At 45.6% G+C, this 24,232-nt stretch overlaps 1 protein-coding gene across 15 annotated transcripts in view; it reads right to left on the minus strand.

Annotated features, from left to right (window-relative positions):
* Positions 1-24,232, minus strand: part of CPEB1 (cytoplasmic polyadenylation element binding protein 1) — a 94,310-nt gene that overhangs the window by 9,340 nt on the left and 60,738 nt on the right. For 8 of the 15 annotated variants that reach the window (XM_072801163.1, XM_072801100.1, XM_072801172.1 and 5 more), the window contains exons 3-6: positions 17,453-17,644; positions 4,304-4,530; positions 1,896-2,148; positions 67-180 (exon numbers count right to left, since the gene is read on the minus strand). In XM_072801163.1, the coding sequence (XP_072657264.1) occupies positions 67-180; positions 1,896-2,148; positions 4,304-4,530; positions 17,453-17,606 (748 nt within the window). In that variant the 5' untranslated portion in view covers positions 17,607-17,644. Of the gene's footprint in view, positions 1-66; positions 181-1,895; positions 2,149-4,303; positions 4,531-17,452; positions 17,645-17,848; positions 17,966-18,008; positions 18,174-24,232 lie in introns of those variants that run through there. The other 7 variants (XM_072801065.1, XM_072801080.1, XM_072801108.1 and 4 more) reach the window with 5 other exon arrangements.

Below are 24,232 nucleotides of genomic sequence, written 5' to 3' on the forward strand. Positions count from 1 at the left end.
TTTAATGCTCTTGAGAGACATGCCCCACCTTCAGTGCTCAAGCAGTAGGTCTCAGAGGCAGCTCACCTTCCGTAATATCCCAGGGAACACCTCCCAGGAACACCTTGCAAGAGTAGATGGGGTTCTTGTAGTTCCGCGGTGGAAGCTGGCCACTCCAGGTATAGGTGGCTTCATTCACAGCTTTGGAGACGACAAAGAGAGAAATGGGTCAGAGGATGAACTTATCCAGGAAAAACTAGAAAGACCATGGTCCCTGGCCTGGCTGCCTGGGACAACATCCATGAGTATTCTGAAAGGCAAGAAACCTTATACTTTATCAAACCAGTCAGCCCAGTGTGACAACTCTAAATCACTAATTCTGTCTCCACTAAAACAGAGAGGAATAGCAAAGCAGATGTGATCACAGCCAAGCTATTTTCAAACATGTTCTTGATAAGCTAGCCACAAAGCAGTTTTATCTAGTCATGGCTTACTATACTAATTTAAATTTCCAATTACTTTAAAATCAACAGAGCGATTTTGTATACAATGTCCTACAAGTTTACTGGTCCAAACTGGCTTTGTCCCCAAATGTTCAAAGAAGGAACATTCTACTGTTTCCTGGTCTTCACTCTGAACTCAGTCACAGGAATCAGGACACTGCCAGTAAAAACCACCCATAGCAATCTGACAAGACAAGAATGTCTCCACTGTTCCACCTACTCAGAGCCATGTCCCATCACTGCCGGTGTCTCACAGCACCTGAACGGACACTGGGCCTTCCTTGATGCCAACACTGTAAGATAATGGATATTCCCCCACCTACCCCACTTCCAATTTATACCAAATCCGAGCTTGTCTAAACTCACAGTGAAGTTTCTCTGACTTAAACACCTTGTTAAGAAACCACTCTTGCTCTACAGAGTAGAAACTATCTTCTGTTTGGTCTATTATAAAACCTAGAGGCCTCTCCGTTCTTGGCAACCAGTTTGGCCTTTGACCTGTCTCAATTTATGCCTTTCCAGACCAGAGACTAAGCTCAGTGGGGACTGGCTCGTTCTTGCCCATTTTAGTACTTCAGCACTGGGGCAGGGCGCCAAAAAACCATCACTTCCATCCAGGACAATGACATGGAAGCTCATTCCTTAAAAGGCACAGATCCAGGGTGCTGCTACGCCAAGAACTTGGGTACCATCAGCAATATTTTGCAAACAAAAACATAAATCAATATAACGGCCCCATCCAAAAGCAAGGTAATGTCATTTCACAGGCAAACAGTGGCACTAATACAATCATGGGCTGCCAAAACCTTTAAGTGAACAGGGCAGCAGAACTATCAGGGGAGAATGAGATCAGGTCCAGTTTTGTGATGGGACAAATGTACTGAAGCCTACAAAAAACAAATGGATAGAGAAACTGAACATTCACTTAGTTATCAACTCCAGAACCTCAGAAGAGCAGTCGGTGAGTATCTCCTGGAAGCCTTGGTAAACTGATTGATACCAAACAGAAAGCCTCAGGGAAAATAGCTCCAGCATAGGTTATATATCTCACAGGTTTCTGAATTAGAAAGGGGAAAGGTGGAATTCTGGGCATCACTTCCAGGGTATCTCCTGAAGATGCCCACCCGTGAAAAGAATCAAAAGCTACACTGGTACACAGCCAACCTCCATGAAAGACCACAAGGAAGAGATGCCTCCAACCCCATACGGGCACAGCGTCTTTCCTCTCTGTTCAGCCTCAGAGAAATTCCTGAGTTTGTCCCATTAGTACTTACCCCACAAAACAGACCAGAGACTTCACCACACAACTAAGTCCCTCTTCTGGACAGTTCACCAGTCTAGGAACTAAGGTCACATACTCCCTGTGCCCAGAACAAGGCCTCAGGCCCCACGCATGGCCACATCCACACTCACCTGCAGCTTGCCGGTACAGCCTGGCCTCTCTTTCTATGCTGAACGGGTCTTTGGGAGCTTCGAGGAGATCCCAGGATGGCCACACAGAAGCTCCTGGCCATCTCTTGGATGCACTGGTTGGGGAGGGGCTGACCGCAGCGAGAGCAGCTTGCTCTTGGTCCATCCGGGACCCAACCCCCATCTTTAAAGGGTCTCTGGGACCACCCCCCGTCAGAGACAGGAAGGGGAGTGGAGGGGAAATTCGAAGGCTTGACTAGGGAAGCAAAAAGGAAGATACAGGTTTTTAAAGGACAGTTTTGTTATAAAATCAATAATCATACTCTATATAGAAATTATACCAGTTAGGTCTGATATTTTCTTTTAGGCTTTCTTCTTATTCATTTTTGATTAGTTGTTCTATGCTATAATTTAAACAAATACTTTTCTCCCCAATTCATTTTTTTTCATATTCCCAGGCAGTCTTCATAATCATTTTTAATTAATTTATGATAATCTATTTAGGGAACATGCTACATTTCGCTAACCTACTCCCCTACTGTTAAACATTTAGACACGTTCCAAGTTTTCAGGATTATAAATACAAACTTTAAGGTATAACTTCTTGCTTTATATGTATGGTGGGTTTTTTTCTAGGTTCAATTCCTAGATATAAAATGCCAACATGCTTTCTATGAGGTTCTGCTTTCTATCAGAAATGTATGAGAGTGTGGGTTTTATTATAAGCTTATGTCAAAGTACTAAATTTTACTTAAGTAGATAAAAATGATACATTATCAAAAAAAGACCCCACAAACTAATTACTCAGAATATTTCCTGTAAATTCAAATACCGCCTCTTTTTTCCTTTTTTGAAAATTTTAAAAAAGATTTTTACTTAACTATTCATGAGAGATAGAGAGAGAGAGACAGAGAGACATAGGCAGAGGGAGAAGCAGGATCCCTGCAGGGAGCCCAATGTGGGACTCGATGCCAGGATCCAGGGATCATGTCCTTAGCCAAAGGCAGACACTCAACCACTGAACCACCCAGGTGCCCTTATTTCTCTCCATCTGTTAGCTGTCTGCTCATATCCCTTCACCAATTAACCCTTGGGAGTATGGTATCTGAGAAAATTCTTTAAACAAAATCCCAGAATATCAAATTTAGTTATGAGGTAAATTTTCAAGACAGAGTTCCATCTGAATTATTATTATTATTATTATTTTTAAATATTTTATTTATTTATTCATACGAGACAGAGAGAGAGAGAGAGAAAGGCAGAGACATAGGCAGAGGGAGAAGCAGGTTCCATGCAGGGAGCCCGATGTGGGACTTGATCCCGGGACTCCAGGATCATGCTCTGGGCTGAAGGCAGATGCTCAACCACTGAGCCACCCAGGCATGCCCCCATCTGAATTAACATAAGCAGAACCCCAAGCATCCAACCCTATTTTATAGGGGAGTAAACTACAGTCCAGAGAATCAAAAGGACCTGCTTGTTATTACCCATCTGGAAACATAGCCTAACAGATAAAACCAACAAGCAGTGGGAACACCTAGCTTTCATATTCTAGGACAGGCTGACAGGAGACAGACAGACCCTAAAAGTTCACGCTCTGGATAGTAAACTAACCACATCCAAAGGTACCAGTCCTGGATATAGAAGAGAAAAGGGCAAGAAAAGCCATCCTATTCACTGAATGGTCACCGGACAGGGGTTTGGCAGGGGAGAAAGGCTCAGAAGGCACCTGAAATTGTATTTTATTTTATGATAATTTCTCATAGTCATTCCCATGTATTTACTTCCACAGTCTCCTATATCCCTCATCTATTCTCATCCATTTGCTAATCCTACTTTAGCACATGTGCCTCACCTGTCACACATGGCTGTGGATAAAGAGCATGTGCTATATAAATTAACTCTGAGGCACCAGTTCATACATTCATCATGGCCTCAAACTGACAGGTGGCATGGGTAGGTAAAGAGGATAAAGGAGCTACAGTCAGCCTGACTGGGTTTAAAATTCTGGCTCTGATAATTACTAATGCATGATTTTTAAAATCTTCCCTTAGAAATTTTGAGATAACACATGTAAAGGTACATAAATGGTTACTGTTTCAAGGCTAAAGAAAATCACCAAGCAGGCCAAGAAACAGAACAATGCAAGAACTCCCATATTAACTTTTGAAATTAACTTTCTCAAAGCTCTTGAAGTAACTTGTAAAAAGAGACTCTGCTGCTTGGGTCCTGAAATGTATGGCTTGAGGAGTGTATAAGGCACCCTCTATTCCGTAGAGAATAAGTTCCATACACGTTCGCAGTGGTCTCCACCACTTCCGTCATCCCACCCCCCACCCATGTTCTGGGGGACACACATCCCCTTGAAGCTCACTTGCCCCGCCCACCTAACTCCGTGACAAGTTACATACAATCAAATCTGAGAGATGATCTGATCCAGAACTGAAGCCACTTGTGTCTGAGTCAGAGGGGCTGCTAGACCGAGAGTCCAAGATGGGCCGGGTGTCCAGGCGGGATCCTCTAACTGAGGGTGCTGGAAACTTGTCCACCAGGTCAGATCCAAGGGGGTCCAGAGGCAGGAAGCTCAAGGGGGGTTTCCCCAGGACATTGCCCAGTGGGTTGTGAAGCACACTCAGTACTAGAAGAAAAAAATAAAGAAGTCTCATGACCTCCTTGTTTTCTTCCCAACAGTCCTTCCCTTTTCTCCCACAGCCGCCCAATAAGATACACAAAGGCACAATCACCAAAGCACGACAGAACCACAGTGAGAGTAGAACGAGCAGATAATGGCCAACCAGGGAGGCAGTTCCAGGACAGCTATCTGAAGACCAGAGTACTTGCTGCAATAGCAGCAAAACTGCTCTGTGTCACCCAGACTGCAGGGTCAGTATTTGGGAAGCTGTGCCAGCAGGAACCCTGGTCACAACTGCTCTTAACATCTGGGTACACACATTGTACAAAGGAGACACATTCAACACAGTTAGGAAGCCCAAACCACGGTCCTTCCTGCCTGCCTGTCAACATATCTATTCAAAGAATTCCACCTTTCTAACACTATATAGCTATACACAGAATTTCATGCCATGTTCCACAAGTCTGTTTCAACATGAGCACACCAGCTTCTCTGTGAAGCTCCGTCATGCCAAGTCCTTGCACGTACACTCTCTCCTGTCCTGTACAGACTGTCTCCAGCTTCAGACACTGAGATGGAAGCAGGACAGTGTGATTAAGCCCCCTTTGGCTAAAGACAAACCTGGGCTGGAACCCCACACGTCTGACACCACCTCTCTAAGGCTGTGTGCTCCGAGAAGCTCGTGGAGCTCCCATTTTCTCATGACATCTTGTGTGGAATACCAACTGTTTCATAGCTTTGTCAGGAGGGTTCGATAATTAAGAAAGCACATGCAAAATGCTCAGCAGAGCAGTGCCTGGTACACAATAAATATTTAAATACCAAACATCAAAAACAAGTGAAGCAAAGGCCAGAAGAGGTAAGGGAGGTAAAGTGGACAGAAGAGGACATTTTTCTATCCTTGGCTTGAAGACATAAGGAATCCAAAGGAAAATACATCTCTTATCCATGAGAATAAGGAATAAAAGGGCTTTTCCATGGAGCATGGGCTTTCCCCAGCACGAAGGCTAGGGAAGGAGCGCTCATCTGATAATGTTTTCATCCCATGACAAGGGAGCATGTCCACCTCAAAATGGCTGTTAGGTGAAACCAAAGTAGTGTGTGTGTGTGTGTGTGTGTGTGTGTGTGTGTGAGAGAGAGAGAGAGAGAGAGAGAGAGAGAGAGTGTGTGTGTGTGTGGGGGGGGTGAGTGTATCTAAGAGAGAGTGTATGTGTGAGTAGTGTGTGGTGGTGGGTGTGAGTGTATGTGTGTGAGGGGGGTGAGGGGTGTTAGGGGTGAGAGGTGTGCGTGGGGGGTGTGTGGGGGTATGGTGTGTGGTGAGGGGTGTAGAGGTGTGCGTGGGGGTATGGTGTGTGAGGGTGTAGGGGTGAGGTGTGAGGGGTGTAGGGGTGTGGTGTGTGTGTGTGTGTGTGTGTGTGTGAGAGTGTGGGGGTGTATGGTTGTGTGTGTGTGTGGGGTGTATGGTTGTGTGTGTGTGTGTGTGTGTGTGTGTGTGTGTGTGTAGGGGCTCAATCAGCAGTGGCCACGTCTGGCTCCCCTCCCCAGGTCACTGAGTAACACACAGGTCTCCAGAGCTGACTTGGAACTGGGGTTCCAAGTCAGTCTGACCGACTGCTGGGGGCTGTGCTAGGTACCAAGAGGCAGGAATAAACCTCTCCAAACATGAAGTCAAAGTGGAAGCCTGCTCTCGGGGCACCGCACACACGTACCATGCACAACAGAGTGCATGTGCCAGATGCGACCACCTGACTCTCCTGTGGCCAAAAGATGAAGATATGGTGGGTATATCTTTAGTTTTTTTTTTTTTAAAGATTTTATTTATTCATTCATGAGAGACACACAGAGATAGAGACAAAGGCAGAGAGAGAAGCAGGCTCCCTCTGGGGAGCCCAATGTGGGACCCGATCCTGGAATCCCAGCATCACGACCTGAGCTGAAGGCAGACGCTCAACCACTGAGCCACCCAGGTGTCCCAGATTTTTATTTTATTTTTTTAAGTGCAGGGGGCATACTATGAGTATGTGTGTTTATTTTGTTCTGGTAAATATACCCTTGATTTTTAAAGACATGGTCACACTGGTTTCATAGGGGACATACCATGTTACATTCCTACTAGCGCTGAAGAGGACTTCTATCCCTCCACATCATGCCAACACTTGCTATAGTCCGTCTTTTTAATCCCAGCCAGTCTAATATGCGTGTGTCCTGGGGGTGGGGGAGTCTATACCACCTACAGCAAGGAATCTGTTCATTTATTACATTGTTTTTTAAGAAAACTGTTTTTGGGAGATCCCTGGGTCGTGCAGCAGTTTGGCGCCTGCCTTTGGCCCAGGGCGCGATCCTGGAAACCCAGGATCGAATCCCACATCGGGCTCCCGGTGCATGGAGCCTGCTTCTCCCTCTGCCTGTGTTTCTGCCTCTCTCTCTCTCTCTCTCTCTCTCTCTCTCTCTGTGTGTGTGTGTGTGTGACTATCATAAATAAATAAAAATAAAAAAATTTAAAGAAAACTTTTTTTTAAAGATTTATTTATTCATAATAGAGAGAAAGAGAGAGGCAGAGACACAGGCAGAGAGAGAAGCAGGCTCCATGCCGGGAGCCCGACGAGGGACTCGATCCTGGGTCTCCAGGATCGCGCCCTGGGCCAAAGGCAGGCGCCAAACCGCTGCACCACCCAGGGGATCCCCTAAGAAAACTTTTTAACTAGGTCTTTGAAAGCAGTTTCCTAAGCATGAGCACATAACCGTTTGCTGAATGTGTTTCTCAAATGCTTGGCTTCTGACATCCACCAAAAATAATCCTTGTCAAACTTCTCAAATACTTTTGACAAGCCCCTGCCTCACCAAAGCACAAAATCAAAGCCCTGGAGCTCATGCCCTGAGAAGGCTGGAAGTGTGAAGATTTATTCAAGGCTCTTTCCTGGTGCTGCAAAACCTGGCATAAAAGCACCGTGAAAACTAACGGATCATACATATTGGCCTTAAAAGTGGTACCAATACCCTAGAGGGCCTCATTTTTCTTCACATTTTACAGAATTAAGTGTCGGGTGCCAAATAACAAGATAACAACCAAATCATACTTTGAAAACCAAGTTAGGGCACTGAGACTTCATTGTGAGGTCCCAGGCAGACACTGAGGAGCTGCTGTGGGGGTGGCAGAGGAGGCTGACAGGAAGGCCACCACCACACCGGGGCCCACTGACAGAGACCATGTCTACACCGATGGCCACTCTCTCCAGTAGTGTTAGGAACCTAGAGACACACTGGACCCACATAGGGCTATGCAGGAGGAAGTGGGACAAGAACTGATGGAAGCAGCTCTAGGGGAGGTCATGCGATATAGGTGAAACACAGAAGTGGGTGAACAGAGTAGAAGCAAATGTAAAACCAGCCATTTCAACGTGCTGACAGCTTCAAGAGGGATGAAGGGGTAGAATAAGAAGGTGGTGGGATGGCGAACACTGAGCTTTGAGGATGGCAAGATACAGGATGCTGACCACAGTGGGCTGACGTGGAATGTGTGGAATCTGAAATACTGGAGAGGTCATCTAAATGGATATTCAAGGGACCCATGGTGATACCTGGGCCTGGGGTTAAAACAAATACTGAGATTTTCAGAGAAGGAAGGAACTGGGAAGTTAGAAGGAAGAACAAAAGGAATGGCTCTGAGACAAGTGGTAGATGAGGCTTGGAAGAATGTGTATCTCCTGCTTGACAATGTAGCACCTTCAAGGAAAAGCCCCCAGCAAATGCACAAGTCAGAGGGAGCACTCCCCAGTGAAAGAGAAGACACAGAGCTGTGTGTCAATCCTAAAAAAAGGTATAGCACAGTAGGTAACTCCAGGAGCTATCAAGGGAAACAGCATAAAGCAGCAGAGCAAAGCTCAAGAGAAGATGGCTGGCCCAAAGGGCTTGTGTCTGAGGACACGGAGGACAATAAACATGTGCTACGGTAACTGTCTTCACCCTAAGTTTAAAAAAAAAAAAAAAAAGCAAAATGGGTGCCACTGAAAACCACTTTTCTCATTCACATCAGTTTCTGTTCACTACTGTGTTGGTACTTCTGTTCTAGCCACAGATCATCTACTTCAACATGCAATCTTTTTTTTTTCTACCATGCCCACAAAAACATCTTGATGCTCTGTCAAATTCCTGTGTCAAAGCTATGAATTATGACTATAGCATTCTTCTCAATGTGATAATAAGCCTGTCTAAAACGAAAATGTCATGACTATCCATGTTGGCCACTAATGAACTCTACTTCCTTAAGTGCCCGTGGTTCACAGTCAATCATCTCTTCTACGATCTGGACCAGGTTCATTTACTGTACATATAGCACATGTCAGATGCTTTGTTAGAAGCACTTTAGGTAAGTAATCTTCACTACATTCTAAGACATGAGTACTATTACCCCATCTCAATAAAAGGCTCAAAGGGCAAGTGTTTGTGTAAGTAACAGCTAGTCAGTGACAGGGTGGGACCCAATTCTCTGATTCTGAACTATAGCTTCTGTAGTGGTACCATTTACTAGCTATTTTTTTTTTTCCTTTTAATACTTAGGACTTTACATCTTTTTATCTTCCTGTTATCGACACTTTTTTTTTTTTTTTTTTTAAGATTTTACTTATTTATTCATGAGGACACAGAGAGAGAGAAAGACAGAGACATAGGCATAGGCAGAGAGAGAGGCAGGCTCCATGTAGGGAGCCCGACTTGGGACTCAATCTGGGGACTCCAGGATCACGCCCTAGGCCAAAGGCAGATGCTCAACCACTGAGCCACCCAGGCGTCCCTCTTTTGTTCAAAATTCCTTTAAGACCATCAACTACTAAAAAAAAAAAAAAAAAAAAAAAGACCATCAACTACTGACAAAGCTCTCCCTCCTTCCAAAAGTCAGTGCCTTGAGATCTAAATCATTCAGGCCATGAAACTTCTCTAGGGCCTTGCCACTGTAGGAGCTCATTAAAAATGCATCTTGGGCCCCACTCCAGACCCACTGAATCAGAACCTGCATTTTGAACAAGATCCCCAGGAGGTTTGTGTGCACATTAAAGTTTGAGAAGCACTCATCTAGAAAAACCTAAGGCTTGCTACGTCAAGCTTCTAATCAGTTCCCCCTACCACACCCCAAAAACCTTCCATATGTCATTATTTCCCTTGCCTTAGAAACTGTAGGTTAAACACAGCTCTTACAGCATAATGGCAACTAGTAACTAAAATAACAGCAGTAAGGTGGCTATACAGGACATTCCCAAGGAGTGTGATCTCTGAAAACAATGGTGGGGTGCATGGTAGGGAGTAGGGAGGAGAGAGGGAGGGTGACAGCCAGGAACAAAGACTATGAAAGAGTGGTACAGACTTGGTAACAGGTTCAGGAAAAATGTTGACTGAAGCAAGCCCGATGTTGTGAAAAATATTCAAGACAACCAAGAAACTTTGTAAGCTCATACTGAGCCAAAGCAAAAGGAGCTGGGGCCTACTGCTTTGAGAAGATACCTGCTGACAGAGAAAAGTACCATGAAGGACATCCTGGGTCATGTGATGAAATTGGAGCATGAACAGGACTTTAATTAAAGTACTGTTATCAACCTTATGCTGACAAAGAGTTGAGAATGGTTTTAATTACATAAGAACATCTCTGCTCTTAATGGTCCAGGACGAATTCACGTAGAGACAGAAAAAGAACATGCAAGTGATGAAGGTGAGAATCACAAGAGGAGAGAGTCCAGATAAAAGAAATAAAAGTATTCCTTGTATAACTTTATAACTTCAGTAATCTGAAATTATTCCCAAACAAAAACTCTTTTTAAGTGACACGAAGGAAAACTAGTCAATTCCCATTGGAATCTCTGTCTCTTTCAAGGTAACTGGATCTAGCCTGAAAAGAATCAAGCACAAGTAATAGGGCCTAGAATCCCAGTGGGAGCAGAGGGGGAGGGGCAGGGCATGATAAGTACCTTTGGAGCCTCTTCTTATAAGAAGAAATAATCTTCTTTTAAACAAGCTTTTTAAAGCCTCAAAAACATCTGTATGGATATTTGCAGGCACACATGTATACAAAGTTCTGTCTTCTGTACCAAGCTGGCCAACCCACTCCAACAGTAATTAGCTCAACATCTGGCAGAGAGCAGGGGTTCAGTATCTGCTGAATAGTACTGGAAGGAAGGAGACATCACATCCCTTAGAGCCAGTGTGCTCACTGAGGCTACACCCTTTCCATCAAGGTTATTCAACTTATGGACACAATACTGACTTAGAGGCAACTTGGAACTAGAGGAAAAAAAATCTTAGTTCATTCCAACCCAGCCCATCACCAAAACAGAGGCTGAGAGAAGTAGCTACTAGCCTTGTCAAATAGAGTTACTTGACAAAACCCCTTCCGCTGGTTTCAAATACTTTCTTTAAAGAGAACTAAACATATATAGGTATAGGTGGAAGAGAGCTACTCTGCTCGAGGAAGGGCAGGTCAGAAGAGTCACTTCCCTGCCATCTGTTGGGATCCTCACAGCCATGGGTATATACTTCCATATTCAAGTACGAAGAGCAGGAAAGAGTGCTTCGCTCAACACCATCCCAACCACACAGAAGAACAGAGGAAAAGAGCTTAGATCAATGGCTCAGAAAGGTGCAATGCCATCTGCAGACATAAGATAAGGGTGCCCCAGGATTAACACACTTGGGTCACATCAGCACCTCCATGCAGTTTCCTGCAAATATGACAGTGGAAGGGGCCAAGGATATTGTAGGAGTTTGGCTACAAGATACAAGGAAGACAAGAAAACCTAATATGAAAAGGCTTAGGATTTTCCAGGTGTTTTGATATTTCCTTCAACCTACAGAGGGAGCCAGGTTTCTGGAAACTGTCACGTATGGTCAGATGCCCTGGAGTAACCTAACTATTCTGATATAGTCAACTCACACAGGGCCTGGCCAGGTAGTTCTTTGAATATCTATAGATCACAGGAAAAGTTTCTAGGGAAGATGGGACCTCATCTCAAGAGATGGAAACCTGTCTTGTTCCTGGTTCAGGTCAGGAGACCATACTTCCCCTGCTGTAAGGGTGCTGGGTGGCCAGCACAGATCTCCACCAGCTGAGAATCGGGAGGGAAGGAGCCAAACAGCTAGCAACTGATGGTTTCCCTACTCCTAACTTGAAGTAGGAGGTCTATCTACTGGAAAAGCACACTCTAAGCTACATAACCTAAACCCAATGTAAGCAATAGGTCACTTATACTGCAGGCCAGTAACCTATCTCGAAGTCCACTCCCCATCACAGGGCACAGAGCTTCACCAAGGCCAGGTGTCAAGTATTAACAACCCAGACGGCTTAGGGGGTGGGGAGTGTGGGAGAGAAGTCCATAGGCACCCCAGGAGCCAAGCCCTGATCTCTCTGCTCTATTCCTGAACTCTACAGCTCCAGGACTATAGGAAGCCTGAGCTTTACCAAGTGCCTCCAGCCTGGTAGCCAAGCGTATGGCACTTGTATCCTCCAAAAGTGACTAAGAAAAGCAGTGTGCTCTTCCTGGAGCAGAGGCACTCATCCCCACTCACATGCTGGCAAGAATCAGCATCAGCTACAGACAGCTCTCAGGAAGTCACGGGGAGGAGAGGACCTGGCAGAGGGTTCCAGCTCATTAATGCTACCTCAGAGGGTACAAGAGACCAAATCAGCAGTAATATTTTTAGACCGATTGTTAACTTTCTCCACTTTCACCCTTCTACGCCAGCTCCTGTGGGTTTTATAGCTGAGTCACTGTTTGAATTTTCTGAAGCCTTCCCCAAAAGTACAAAGTCACCCAGAGTCTGATGGTGGCAGCAGCAATGGTAGTAAGAGCTTGGCACTAGATGTGGGTATTGCAAGACCCTACGTTTAAGCTCAGTAGGGGAGAGACTAGGCCTAAGACATTACAGTCAGATGCCTGCTATCTACTGGGAGTAGTCATGGAAAAAGCCCAGACCAGGAGCCATTATTTCTAGCCTGAGATTTAGGACCACATACTAGAACTGTTCCTTTCCTATCACAACCCTTGGGCACCGGACTGCTTGCTCAAAATCCATCTGAAGGCACAGAGGTAGGAAGGGGGAGGGCAGCACTCATTCTAGGTATAACAACAGATTGCTCTTTGCCTAGAACTCCAATGCTGCAACTATACACCATACCCCAACTTAAGTGGCAGTCTCCAGAGTGTCAGTGCCTCTACTGACTCTGGATCCCACAGGTCCAAGGTGGTACCAAATATAGCCTTTCTCCCATCTTGATCATTGGACAAGTTTCATTACCTAAAGAAATGATATACCCAAGTCCCATGTAAGGTCAGCACACTCTCTCTCCTACCCATTTCTTTCTCACCTAGGAGGCACCCTGCTTCCCCGGCCCTCCCTCCTCTCTTGCATTGAAAGCTATTCCTCAGCAGACTACCTGACCCCGTGATAGAATTCATGTTCCAGTGTATGACAAAATTTTCTGTAAATGCATCTTCATGCCGTAGAAGCTATGGAGGTTCAGAGATACTGATTTTTGAAAAAAATCTATCCATCCAGCTGACCATAACAAGTAGGAGGCAGAAGAATGGGAGAGACCTTGACCATATTCTACAGTTCAAAACTACCCAGGATTAACACCACAGTGGCTCAGCATTCATCGTTCATTCAATAGATCCTTACTGGTGATCCCTGGGTCGCTCAGTGGTTTAGCACCTGCCTTTGGCCCAGGGCATGATCCTGGAGTCCCAGGATCAGGTCCCACATGAGGCTCCCTGCATGGAGCCTGCTTCTTTCTCCGCCTGTGTCTCTGTTTCTTTCTGTGTCTCTCATGAATAAATGGATAAAATCTTTAAAAAAAAAAAAAAAAAAAAAAAAGGTTCCTTATAAAAAGCCACGAGCCAGGCACTGTGCTACATGCTGGGGATAGAATAGTGATGAACTAGATAACTGAGTTAGATTTGCAGAACTTAGGCCCAGGAAATCCATGTTCTACAGAAGAGGAGTACAACTCTGTTCTGAATGTCACCTCAGAAAGGCTGTTTGGAAGGACTGCAGTGGCAGAAGCAAAGTACCAAGGGCTCCCCTCTCATCCCAGGCTGATCCTGCGTGCCCACCAACAGGGACCTTGTAAGTAACACAGCATGGGGAACATTCCATTCATAACCTGACTGGTCAGCAGGTGGGCAGAAACCAGAGAAGATCGACAGGTTAATCTCTGAGGGACTTGTAAAGAGAAAACAAGACATGGTCTCTGGCATCCTTCCACTGAGCATCTGGTCTACCTGCTGGGCTTTGGTACAAGGCATTCATTAGGAGTCCCTGTTTCCAGGCCCCCCAAAGTAGATTCTAGGGCACCCCCTTCCTGCTGAGTAATGCTGCATGCCAGAGTCCCTGGGGGGAGTCAGGAAGACAGCCATTAGCTGGTGCTGCTGATGAGCAGAGACTCAGGTGGAGAGGAGTCAGAACTGTCCACTGCACAACCTGGCCCTGACGGGTCTCAGCAAGGGAACTCACCATCTCTGGCCGGACAGCCCCAGGGCTGTGCGTGGAGGTATTTTAACAGAAGAGTTCTTGTCCAACATGTTAGAGTTCTGCTTACAGAAACACAGATGTAACAGAAAGCTTAAGAGTTTTGGAACCAAAGAGACCTGGGTAGAATCCTGACAGCTTTGTGATTTCTGGTATTTCACAACCTCTGTGAGCCTACCTCCTCACCTTTACAATAGAAGTAATGCCCATACCTGCTTCACAGGACTCTGCAAGCATTAAAATCACATGATGGACTTTGCATAGGAAGCAGCTGGTAGATAGTGGTGGTTATTAGTCACTCTATCCCCCATCCTGAGGTATTGAGGACAGCTTTCAGAGTCCTGCTGTTCCATTACAGGACTTAAGACACTGCCAGGAAGACAAAGGTAGTGCTGGACACTGGGGTCTCAGGGAAAAATCCACCTCTAACATTCATTTTTCCCAAAGGGCTCCCCTCCCATCAAGAGGTGAGGCCACAAGGTAGGCATAGCCTAGAGGGAGGGACTCCACGAAGTGCCATATCCCAACCAACGCTGGCCTCGCAGGCACAAATCTCAAAACCAGATTCCATTTCAGGGTCTTCATGCAGACCCTCTGAGGCCAATGGAACCCATGTAGCAGAAAGACCCAAGCCCCTTGAGAAAGGTCTCCAGGTACCAGCCTCATGCTGAGAACCCAATGAAAGATTGTCCCTATACACACACACACACACACACACACACACAAACACACACCAAATCCTTAGGGGAGAAAATGGAAGCACCCATTGTAGCAACTATTATGTTGCATTTGGTATACTTTTCTCACCTATTTTCCCTTCATAGTCATGGGATTTTATTCACCAATGTACCTCTAGTGTCTAACCTAGTATTTGGCTCACAGCCAGGATTCAATGCTTGTTGGATAAATTTAGCCAGGATTTTCAGTCAAGGGCCCTGCTATCTCCAACCTTGCCCCCAACATTGCTAAATACTTAACAGTGGCAGGAGATGGTCAAATGTGAAGCCATAGCTGTGTGGGGCAATATATCACCACGGAGAGCCCAAGGAATGGGCTGTGCTCCACAGAGACAGCCCAGTACCATGCTGTATGCAAGGATAACTCCCAGACTGTCCAGAGCTATTGAAATACCTCCTCCCTCCCTGAATAAAGTGAGCTAGTTGATCTTCAGATGGGAAGGCAGTGTAGGCACTGGAATGTGGGCTGCATGTTCCCGCATTGCTGGCAAGGGTGCCCAATCTGGCACTGCAGCTGGCTGGTGGGAGGGCTACATCCTACTCCAGTAGGCAGTACCCTCATGTGGGCTTTCCGAGAAGGCCCAGAGCTCAGAGAAAGAAGAGCGGTGGCCATCACCAAAGCTTCAAAATTCAAGAACATCACGAGTGTTAGGGATGCGTGTGTCCTTAAGCCTCAGAAAGAAAGACACAGTCACGCCAGCCCTGCCCATAGCCAGATCATACCACTGGGGCAACCCTCTGGTCCCTATGAATGCTAGGGCCACATACTGAAGTCCCTCCCTGATCCACAAAATCATGTAATATTTATCAATAAAGTGCCTGAGATGAAAGGTCAAGAAATAAATCCATCCCTATTCTGGAGACAAGTAGCTGTAAGCACAGGACATTCAGGTAGTATGGAAGCCAGAGAAATTACGGCCAGGTCCATCCTATTTTTTTTACAGCCCAATTTCACAGTAGCTTTCAGGCCATGCTTTCCAAGGCCCAAATTGGGTCCTCCTGCAATTTTATGTGCTGTAATACTTTTCAGAAGGACCCCTGTAGTTAAGACAGACCAGAGACAAGGCAGGGCCACGCCCCAAGCTGGTATCAGTGAAAGACGGTGCCTTAGTCAAACATGGATCACCACAGACAGATGCCCACCTCCTCTGTGAGCTCTTCTGTCTTCTGGTCAGATACAGTAGGAGTGAGAGCAAGGTCAGCTTCATAGGCCAATTGGGTCGACTTCAGAGTACCACATAAAAGCAGAGACCACGGCCTCGTAGCCATGATCTCCAGGCACAGGATACCACACTTACTTGCCCAGAGGAACAGGGCAGTTACCAACCTTTCTGGATAAACCTGCCTCAACTGAAGGCCAATAACTTCAAGAAACTCTACCTTGACCCAGAGTTAGTTATTTAGGGCAAAGCTCTTTCCCATCCTCAAATTAAAAAAAAAAAAAAAAAAAAAAAAAAATCCAACCCCCTACCCTCAAATGGGATTTTGCTGAAACAACTGGCCATTAAAATGCCAGCAGACACAACAACAGTCCCAGGCTCTGCAAAGCATTCTTAAAAAAAAAAAAAAAACCTGCACCAAATAGGGTGGAGGCCAGAGAAATCAACAAGACAGTACCTTGCTGCCATGACTGCCAGTTTCTGGAGTGGGGGAGGCGAGGAAGGACAGCAGGCTCAGTGAATCCCACGATCAGCACCAACAGCAAATGGCTGCCCCACCTCCACTACCTTTCCATCTTCCTAAAGTATCTGCTGCTAGTACTCTTTTTATTAAGACACAATTTATATAAAGCAAAATACATGGATTTTAAGTTACCTATCATATTTCCTAAGTTCATTTCTTGCTGAATACTCCAAGACTTGGTCTGGTCAACCGTCCCCTGTGTACCACAAGAAGGTAATGAACGGGCACTGGGAAGGTCTTGCCAGAAGCAGCTCAAGGGGTTGCCCAGAAGCCCCTTCAATCTGTCCCCATCAAATCCTCTCAACGCAATAAGGGGTCCAGGGTCTTAAAGGGGAGTGGCTCTTCCTCCTCCATCCATTTGGTTGCCCTTCACACAAAGAAAAACAAAGGCTCTGCAGCTTAGACTTACTCCACCCCACTGACCCTGCCTATCTCTTTCCAGGGTCAAGACTCTCACCCAGATGGTAAGTCAATTCCAATATCCTAGTGCCACCCAGCCTCACCTGAGGTTAAAATTATTCCCCTGCCATAATTCAGAGACCACCTATCCTCGTATACAGGTCCCTAGTTTTAAAAACCACTGAGAAACAGAATCTGGACATCCAGGGATCAGCCCCTCTGGTCCCCTCCCCCACCTAAAAGTGTTTTGCTTCATCATCTCCAAGACAGGCCTGGGCTCGAGGAGGTTAGCTGGATCTTTTCTGCATTAAGACTGTCACCTTGGGGACCCTTCTCAGGGCTACCCCAGGTGCAGACTAATAACTCCAGGGAATTTATCAGGGTAAGTGGAAAAGCCATGCCTGCCTTTACAAGCAACCATCTGTCCTGCCACACTCACAGCCAGCATTTCCATCTCTTGCAAAACAGCTCCATGTTGTATTGGGGTGGGGGGGGAGTGATGCAAAGGGGAAAAGAACAACTGTTGCTGTGGATGTCTTCGCTCACCACCCCATACACCCCCCCCCCCTCCCCCAGCCAACTCATTTTCTGGCACTCACCCGAGTGTGTGCTGCTCTGGGCTGAGGAATCCGAGTCCTGGGTGCTCCAGGGTCGGTCGCAGCCTGTGAGACTGAGGGACTGCAGGCCAAGGCACAAGTCATTTGCATCTGGGAGGCCCCGGGAAGAATCTTGCGCAGAGGTGGGGAAAAGCATCCTGCTTGCAACTGTTTCTTCAGAGTCCTGGAAGTCTGCTTTGGACAGGAGGACAGCAGAAACCTCAGAGTTAAGGGCTGTTTTCCCCAGTATTATCAACAATAAATATTATTAATAATAGTTTCCCCAAGCCCAAGGAGCAGACATCCAAGCTGGCTGGATGCTGTGGCCGCTGCCTCTGCACTTTTGGGGGCGTTAGAGCAAAAGCAGTTGCCATACAGCCCCCCTCCCCACAAACACACCCCTATCCCGTCTGCATTACAGACTGGGCCAGCATGTGATCAGGCTGCTGATGCTTCCCGCTGCCAGTGACATCAGCCGGCTGAGCCGTGCAATAGAGAGCGGCATCATCCCTCACAGAATGGGGGAGGAGCAGGAGGGGACGACAGGGAGGAGACTTGCCTCCCCGGGAAAAGATAGCACAACAGCTACTTGGAACAGTCCGGGTGCAGTGCCGGTAAGTCAGGGTTCTGAGGCAGCGCCCTCCAGTCTCCAGCAATGGTGGCCAAGCGGCCCTCGGGCACGACTGAAGTCCTCTCTGCTGACAGCAAAGCCAAAGCAGCCGACTGCCTGCTCGTGTAGCTCTGCCCTCCTGCCCCTCCCTTCCCCTCCCTCTGCTCTCCACCCCCAAACCCAAAAACACTCCAGTCCTGGACTCTCTCCAGCTGCTTGCTCAAGCCCTGGTTTTGCAGCCCAATGCAAAGCTTCACAATCCTGCTAGCAAAAATCTATGTGCTCCAAGTGGCCCCTAAGCAGCACCCTGACACAGCAGTGTTTACCACTGAGGAATGGGATAACCTTCAGGAAAACACTGCACACCTGGACCCTGGGGACCACCACCTGGTGCTACAGGCTTGTCTACAACAGTTCATCACAGAGAAAAGGGGTCAGCTTTGGCAGAGGGAAGGGAGTCACTGGGCTGCTCAGGTGTGTCCCATAACCCACATGCGGCATAAGCTGTGCCCTGACCAGGACAATTCTGCACCCCAACAGGATGGGCACAAGTCAGGAGCACACACAGGTTAGGTCCAGCTCCCCTTCCCTCCTGCACCCACAGGGACAGACTGGGGCCACACTAACAGTTTCAGAGACGTGGAAAGGAGAGAAGCAGTCCCAGCATTCTGGGTGTCCAGTGTTCAGGGGCTCCTACTACCCAGCCCTGCTGACACCCTTCCCTGACCTTCTGAGCATTCAGAGCTACACTGGCCAGCTGGGAGGCTCACTGATGTCTCACTCAGGGTGCTGCCCAGGGCTAAGGCCCTGCTTCTGTGCCACTCACAGCTCCGGCCACAAAGTCCAGCTCTGCCCAGAGATTCCAGAACCTCCGCCATTTGCTCTTTGCCAATGTGCTCGCCTATATCAGTCCCTTTCCATCATGACCTGTAGTCACAAGGCTTCCCCACCAAAAAAAGAGGGTAGAGCAAAAATCCCAGCCTCAGCAGACAGGCCGCTGGCACCCAGACCAGGCTGGTAGCACCTCGCCTCGAGTCTCCTCCCATGCTACACAAGTAGTAACCAGATACAGGCAGCAGGCCCACCTGGGACCATCCGACAGAGTCCCAGATGGGCGGTGCAGGGATTATGCTGTTAGCCACAGGAGAAGCCAGACAGAGCCACCTGCACTGTCTACCCTTACGTCCTTAGGCACTCAGGCAGAGCAGAGAGGGGAAAAGTGACCAGTCCATAGCAGGGACTCCTCCCCTTGGAGGTGTTTTTTTTCCATGTTTTTCTTTCTTTCTTTCTCTCTCTCTTTTTTTTTTTTTTTTTTTTTTAGAGAGCTTTGCTGCTGTGTCATCCATCCACGTTATTCCTGTCTGGCTGTAGATACTCTGCTTGCTCCCTGTTTGTTAAAGCCCTGCTCACCACTGTACCATGCTGTTGTCCTCACCCCAGAACACTCACTCCCTCCTGCTTCTCTATGTTCACCCTTCACACAAACTAAGGATATACTTTAAAAATTATTTTTATGTACTAATTACAAAAATGTAATGCTACCTTTAAGACAATCCACATTTAAGTACCCATGTCCCATAAACCAGCTATCCATTTAGTCCCTTCCACCTCACGGTGAGGCCTCCTATGCCTAGAAGCTACTGCCCCCCAACCTCTAAAATGAGAGTATTTGTGTCTGTGACTACCCCCATGCCCCTGGCAAAGAGAATCTAATCACCAACTACACTGCTGCCCAAAGTCTCATGTGACAGACCAACACTAGAAGTACCACCAGAAACTTGTTATAAACACAGAATCTCAGCCCCCTCCCTGAAACCTACGGAATTGATCTGCGGATCTACGGATTTTAACAAGATTCCCAGTTGATATCTATGCACATAAAAGTCTGAGCGATACTATCTATACAACTTCCACAACCTTCACACCCTGAGCTAACAGACCCAGGCCCAGGCAGCAGGGCTCATTAAGGACAATGACGGCTACACACATCTGGATGCTCCAGAATCTAAACACAACCCGACCTTCCCGCCCAGCATCCCTGCTACAAGCTTCACCCCTGGCCTTATCCAGACAATTTCCATTCTACCATTTCCTCCAGAAAAAGGCTTTCACTACCACTGCAGGATTCCTTCACTAGATCAAAAAAAAAAAAAAAAAAAGAAAAAAAAAATCAATGGAGCCCATACCCATTAAAATGCTTAATGTAGCAGACTGGGAAAAATTGAATAGCTTTAAAAGTCTGATACGGCACCCCCGGTGGTGCAGCGGTTTAGCGCCACCTGCAGCCCGGGGTCTGATCCTGGAGACCCAGGATCGAGTCTCTCGCATCAGGCTCCCTGCATGGAGCCCGCTTCTCCCTCTGCCTGTGTCTCTGCCTCTCAGTCTCTCTCTCTCTCTCTGAATAAATAAATTAAAAAAATACTTATATAAAAAAAATAAATAAAAGTCTGATAGATCTTGCTTTTGCTCACCAGGTCTGCCACTGTGATTTCGGCCAAGTTACTTAGCATCTCTGAGTATCTTTTCATCAGGATCGCATAAAATGTCTGGTACACTGCCTGGCATAGTATTTTATCAGTATCTTCAGTAAGGTGACCATATAATTTATCCTCCAAACCAAGGCATTTCTGAGAAAGGGGGTAAATTTTAATAATCACACCAGGATGAACTTCCAGTTTTAAAATAAGTTAGAGATGAAGAGTACAGCATAGGATACTCAACAATACTAGTAAAGTAGTAGGGGTTAGACAGTGACACTGCTTACTGTGCTGAGCACTAACATACAGAACTGTGGAATCACTAGGCTGTACATCTGAAACTAACATCACAGTGTATGTTAATGATACTTCAATTAAAACAAAAAGGACAGCAAGCAGAGATTGTAGGTGAACTGGTAGGCATGATCACTCTAACCATGGCCAGTTGTGTTCAGAAACCTTTTACTCAAACAGACTTTTTTCTTTAAGGCATCCCTATACCCAATATGAAGCTTGAACTCATGACCACGAGATCAAAAGTCACACACTATACCAACTGTACCAGCCAGGTGCCCCTCCAGAAACATTTTACTCAAAATGCCTCCTTTCCAATGACCGCCTGATCCCATCTCTCTAGACTCACCCATTCTGCTCCATCTCTTTCCTCTGTATTGAAAGACAGTTTGAAAAATACTGTCAACACAGGCTAATACACGAAGTAAGAGGTAAAAAGCAAAAGCTTTTCTCTGCTTCTCAAGCTCACAGTAGATGCTGGACGGGAGTCTGCCCATTTTTACTAAAGGCTATTCAAAATTTTTTGCCAAGCACCAACTAGGCACTCTGAAGTACTTTAAATACTGGTAACCAGTGCAAGACGAAGTGAAAATTCTCATTCTAAGGCAATCTATTGAACAATGTCTCTCAGCTTAAATGCTTTTTTCTACAGTTTCCTTTATCCATACTTACATAAAGCTTCTGATTTAAGTTTAACTTGGTTAAAAAAAATTGTTTTTACTTTGGTTCAAAATTTTAAAATAATTTCCCTTTGAAAATGTCAGTTATATTCTTTACGGTTAATCTCCCAAATTCTTAGCAGCCAACTAATAAGGGGATAAATAAACTGACCCAAAGTTCAAAGTTTGCAACAATCTAAAATACAGCATCCCTTGGCCGACTCAAGATGCAGAGGTGAACCAGGGACCCTGGCTCCAGACCTTGGAGTGGCTTCATCAGCTTCTCCATCTTTGTTAAGAACCTGTCTGTCCTCTCAGGACTTCTCTGCCAGCAGAACTCTAGCACAGAATTTCTTAGGGTCCACTGCAGCCACCATTCCTGAGCATCTGGCAAGTACAGGAAGTTAGACAAGAACAGTGCTAGGAGGCCCTCACTTGTGAAACCATGAAGGCAGGCACCATAGTACAAGGCAGATGGTGACTGCAAGAAGTTAGTTGAGGCCCATTGGACACCTGAATTGGCTTCAGAGAAAAGATCACAAGCTGATTCTAGGAAAAAGGAGACCTAATTTTGAGGAGGTGACAGGGAAGAAGGTAAGCAAGGTGTATTTGTAGGAGCCAAACCAAGGGAGAAGAGAGGTTGGTACCTCAAACTGACACTCAGTCAAGCAACGAGGAATATCTGAACTCTTAAACAGGAAACAATGTGCTAAAGGGCCTGGGATGAACCAGACATCAGAGTTATGGAGGCCAGAGAGGCCAGGGATAAGAGGAAGAGGAGAAAGAGAAGGGATAGCTGGAGGAGGAGCTGGAGAGGAGGAAACCATGTTAAATGACATAAGCAAAGGTGCATCTAATACCATAAGTAGAACAATGTGAAAATTCTGTATGCTGATGGAAATTTTGGTAAAGGAACACAGAAAAATAAGAACAGCTAATGTGTGAAGTTAGCAGGCTGCTATTGGATTTTCCTTTAGTTACTATACAATTATAACAATGCAAAATAAAATCTGTCCTCTCCTTTCTTTTCCTTCTTTTGACCTGAAAGCAGCACACTATTATAGTTTGTTTAGCAACCACACTTGAGCTCTTTTATAAAATCTCAGCTTCACTCCCAAATTACAGTCCTCGCGAATAGCAGAGATAGGACATTGGATTGTTTGTCCCCATTACATTCTTTCAAATGACTAACTTTATAGTCAGACAAGTCTACTTAAGTCAATGATTTATAGTTCTTAAGGTTTTAACAAGCCTATAATGTAGCATTTCTAATAATGTATTTCTAAATGACTGTCTGAAAGACAATTTTCTCACCCAAAAATCCAGAAAACCAAAATGATGATTCTGAAAATCCATTTTAATAACTTAAAGATAAAGTACAAACATGCAAAAAGTCAGCCATGTGTCAAGATCATTTAAACTCCTCTGTTTGAACTATGGCCCTTAATCACTCATAAGCCAGGGGAACTGCAAGCTTCTCCAGAGTAGTCCTCCTCAAACTTTAAGGGGCAAACGAATGACTAGGGAATCTTTCTGAAACACTGATTCAGATTTAGTGGGTCTGGGTCAAGCCCAGAACTTGCAATTTTAACTCCCAAAAGATGTCAACAGTACTGGTATGCTGGCCACACTCTGAGTAGCACAAGTTTAGAAGGGTTTTTCTACCCCAGATTGTGTCTTCCAGGCAATTCACCCCATTCTTACTCAACACCACTTTCTTCATGGTGTTCGCTCCACTGAACAAGTACCTTCAACTGCTCCCTCTGGCCTCTCACATCAAAGCCAATCTTCAGGTCCTGGCTTACTTATTAACTTACTCTTACACTATTCATCAAACATTAAAGGTTAAGTTTGAATTAATCACAACTCCTCAGAAGTTCACACTCTAGGGAATAATTTATTCTTAATCTGTGTGCTAATAAGTGAAACAATAGTTGAGGTGAGAGAACATACACGGGGCTAAGACATTCAGAGAAAACTTACATATGATTTTAGTTATATGTTAAATCACATTACAGATTAAGGTATGAAAGACAACCAATTCACTTTCTATGTCCCACCATGAAAATGGGATCACTGGCTTTAGCCTTGACTGCTTTTAATAATCTCTAAATAAATTCCACAAATTATTTCCATGATAGTAAAAAGTGATTTCTATCCTATTTCTTAAATACTAACAATGTTTAGAGATTCCAAAATGTCATATACCATGTTCATATACTGAAAGATTAAATATTGTCAAAAAGTTGATAGCTAAAAAAAAAAAAAAAAAAAAAAAAGTTGATAGCTATCCACCAAAGCAATCCACATGGTCAATACAAGTCAATACAAGCCCAATAATATATCTGGTCTTCAAGTAATTCAGTGGAGAAAGACCCTTTAACACACAGTACTGGAACCACCACAGATCCACAGGGAGAAAAATAAATCTTGACCCCGTACCTCACACCATATACAAGCATTAAATCAATATGGATCAGAGGCTTTAAAAAGTTAAAACAAGCTTCTCTAAGAAACTATAAACTATCTTTGTGACTTGGGGTGGGAGGAGTGCACAGACGAAGGTTTCCTATGGAGGATACAGAAAGCAATGATCATTAGAAAAAAAAAGGGCAGCCCCGGTGGCACAGCGGTTTAGCGCCGCCTGCAGCCCGGGTTGTGATCCTGGAGACCCTGGATCGAGTCCCACATCAGGCTCTCTGTATGATGCCTGCTTCTCTCTCTGCCTGTGTCTCTGCCTCTC

The sequence above is a fragment of the Canis lupus genome, chromosome 2 (assembly GCF_048164855.1).
Source record: "Canis lupus baileyi chromosome 2, mCanLup2.hap1, whole genome shotgun sequence".
Classification (NCBI taxonomy): Eukaryota; Metazoa; Chordata; class Mammalia; order Carnivora; family Canidae; genus Canis; species Canis lupus.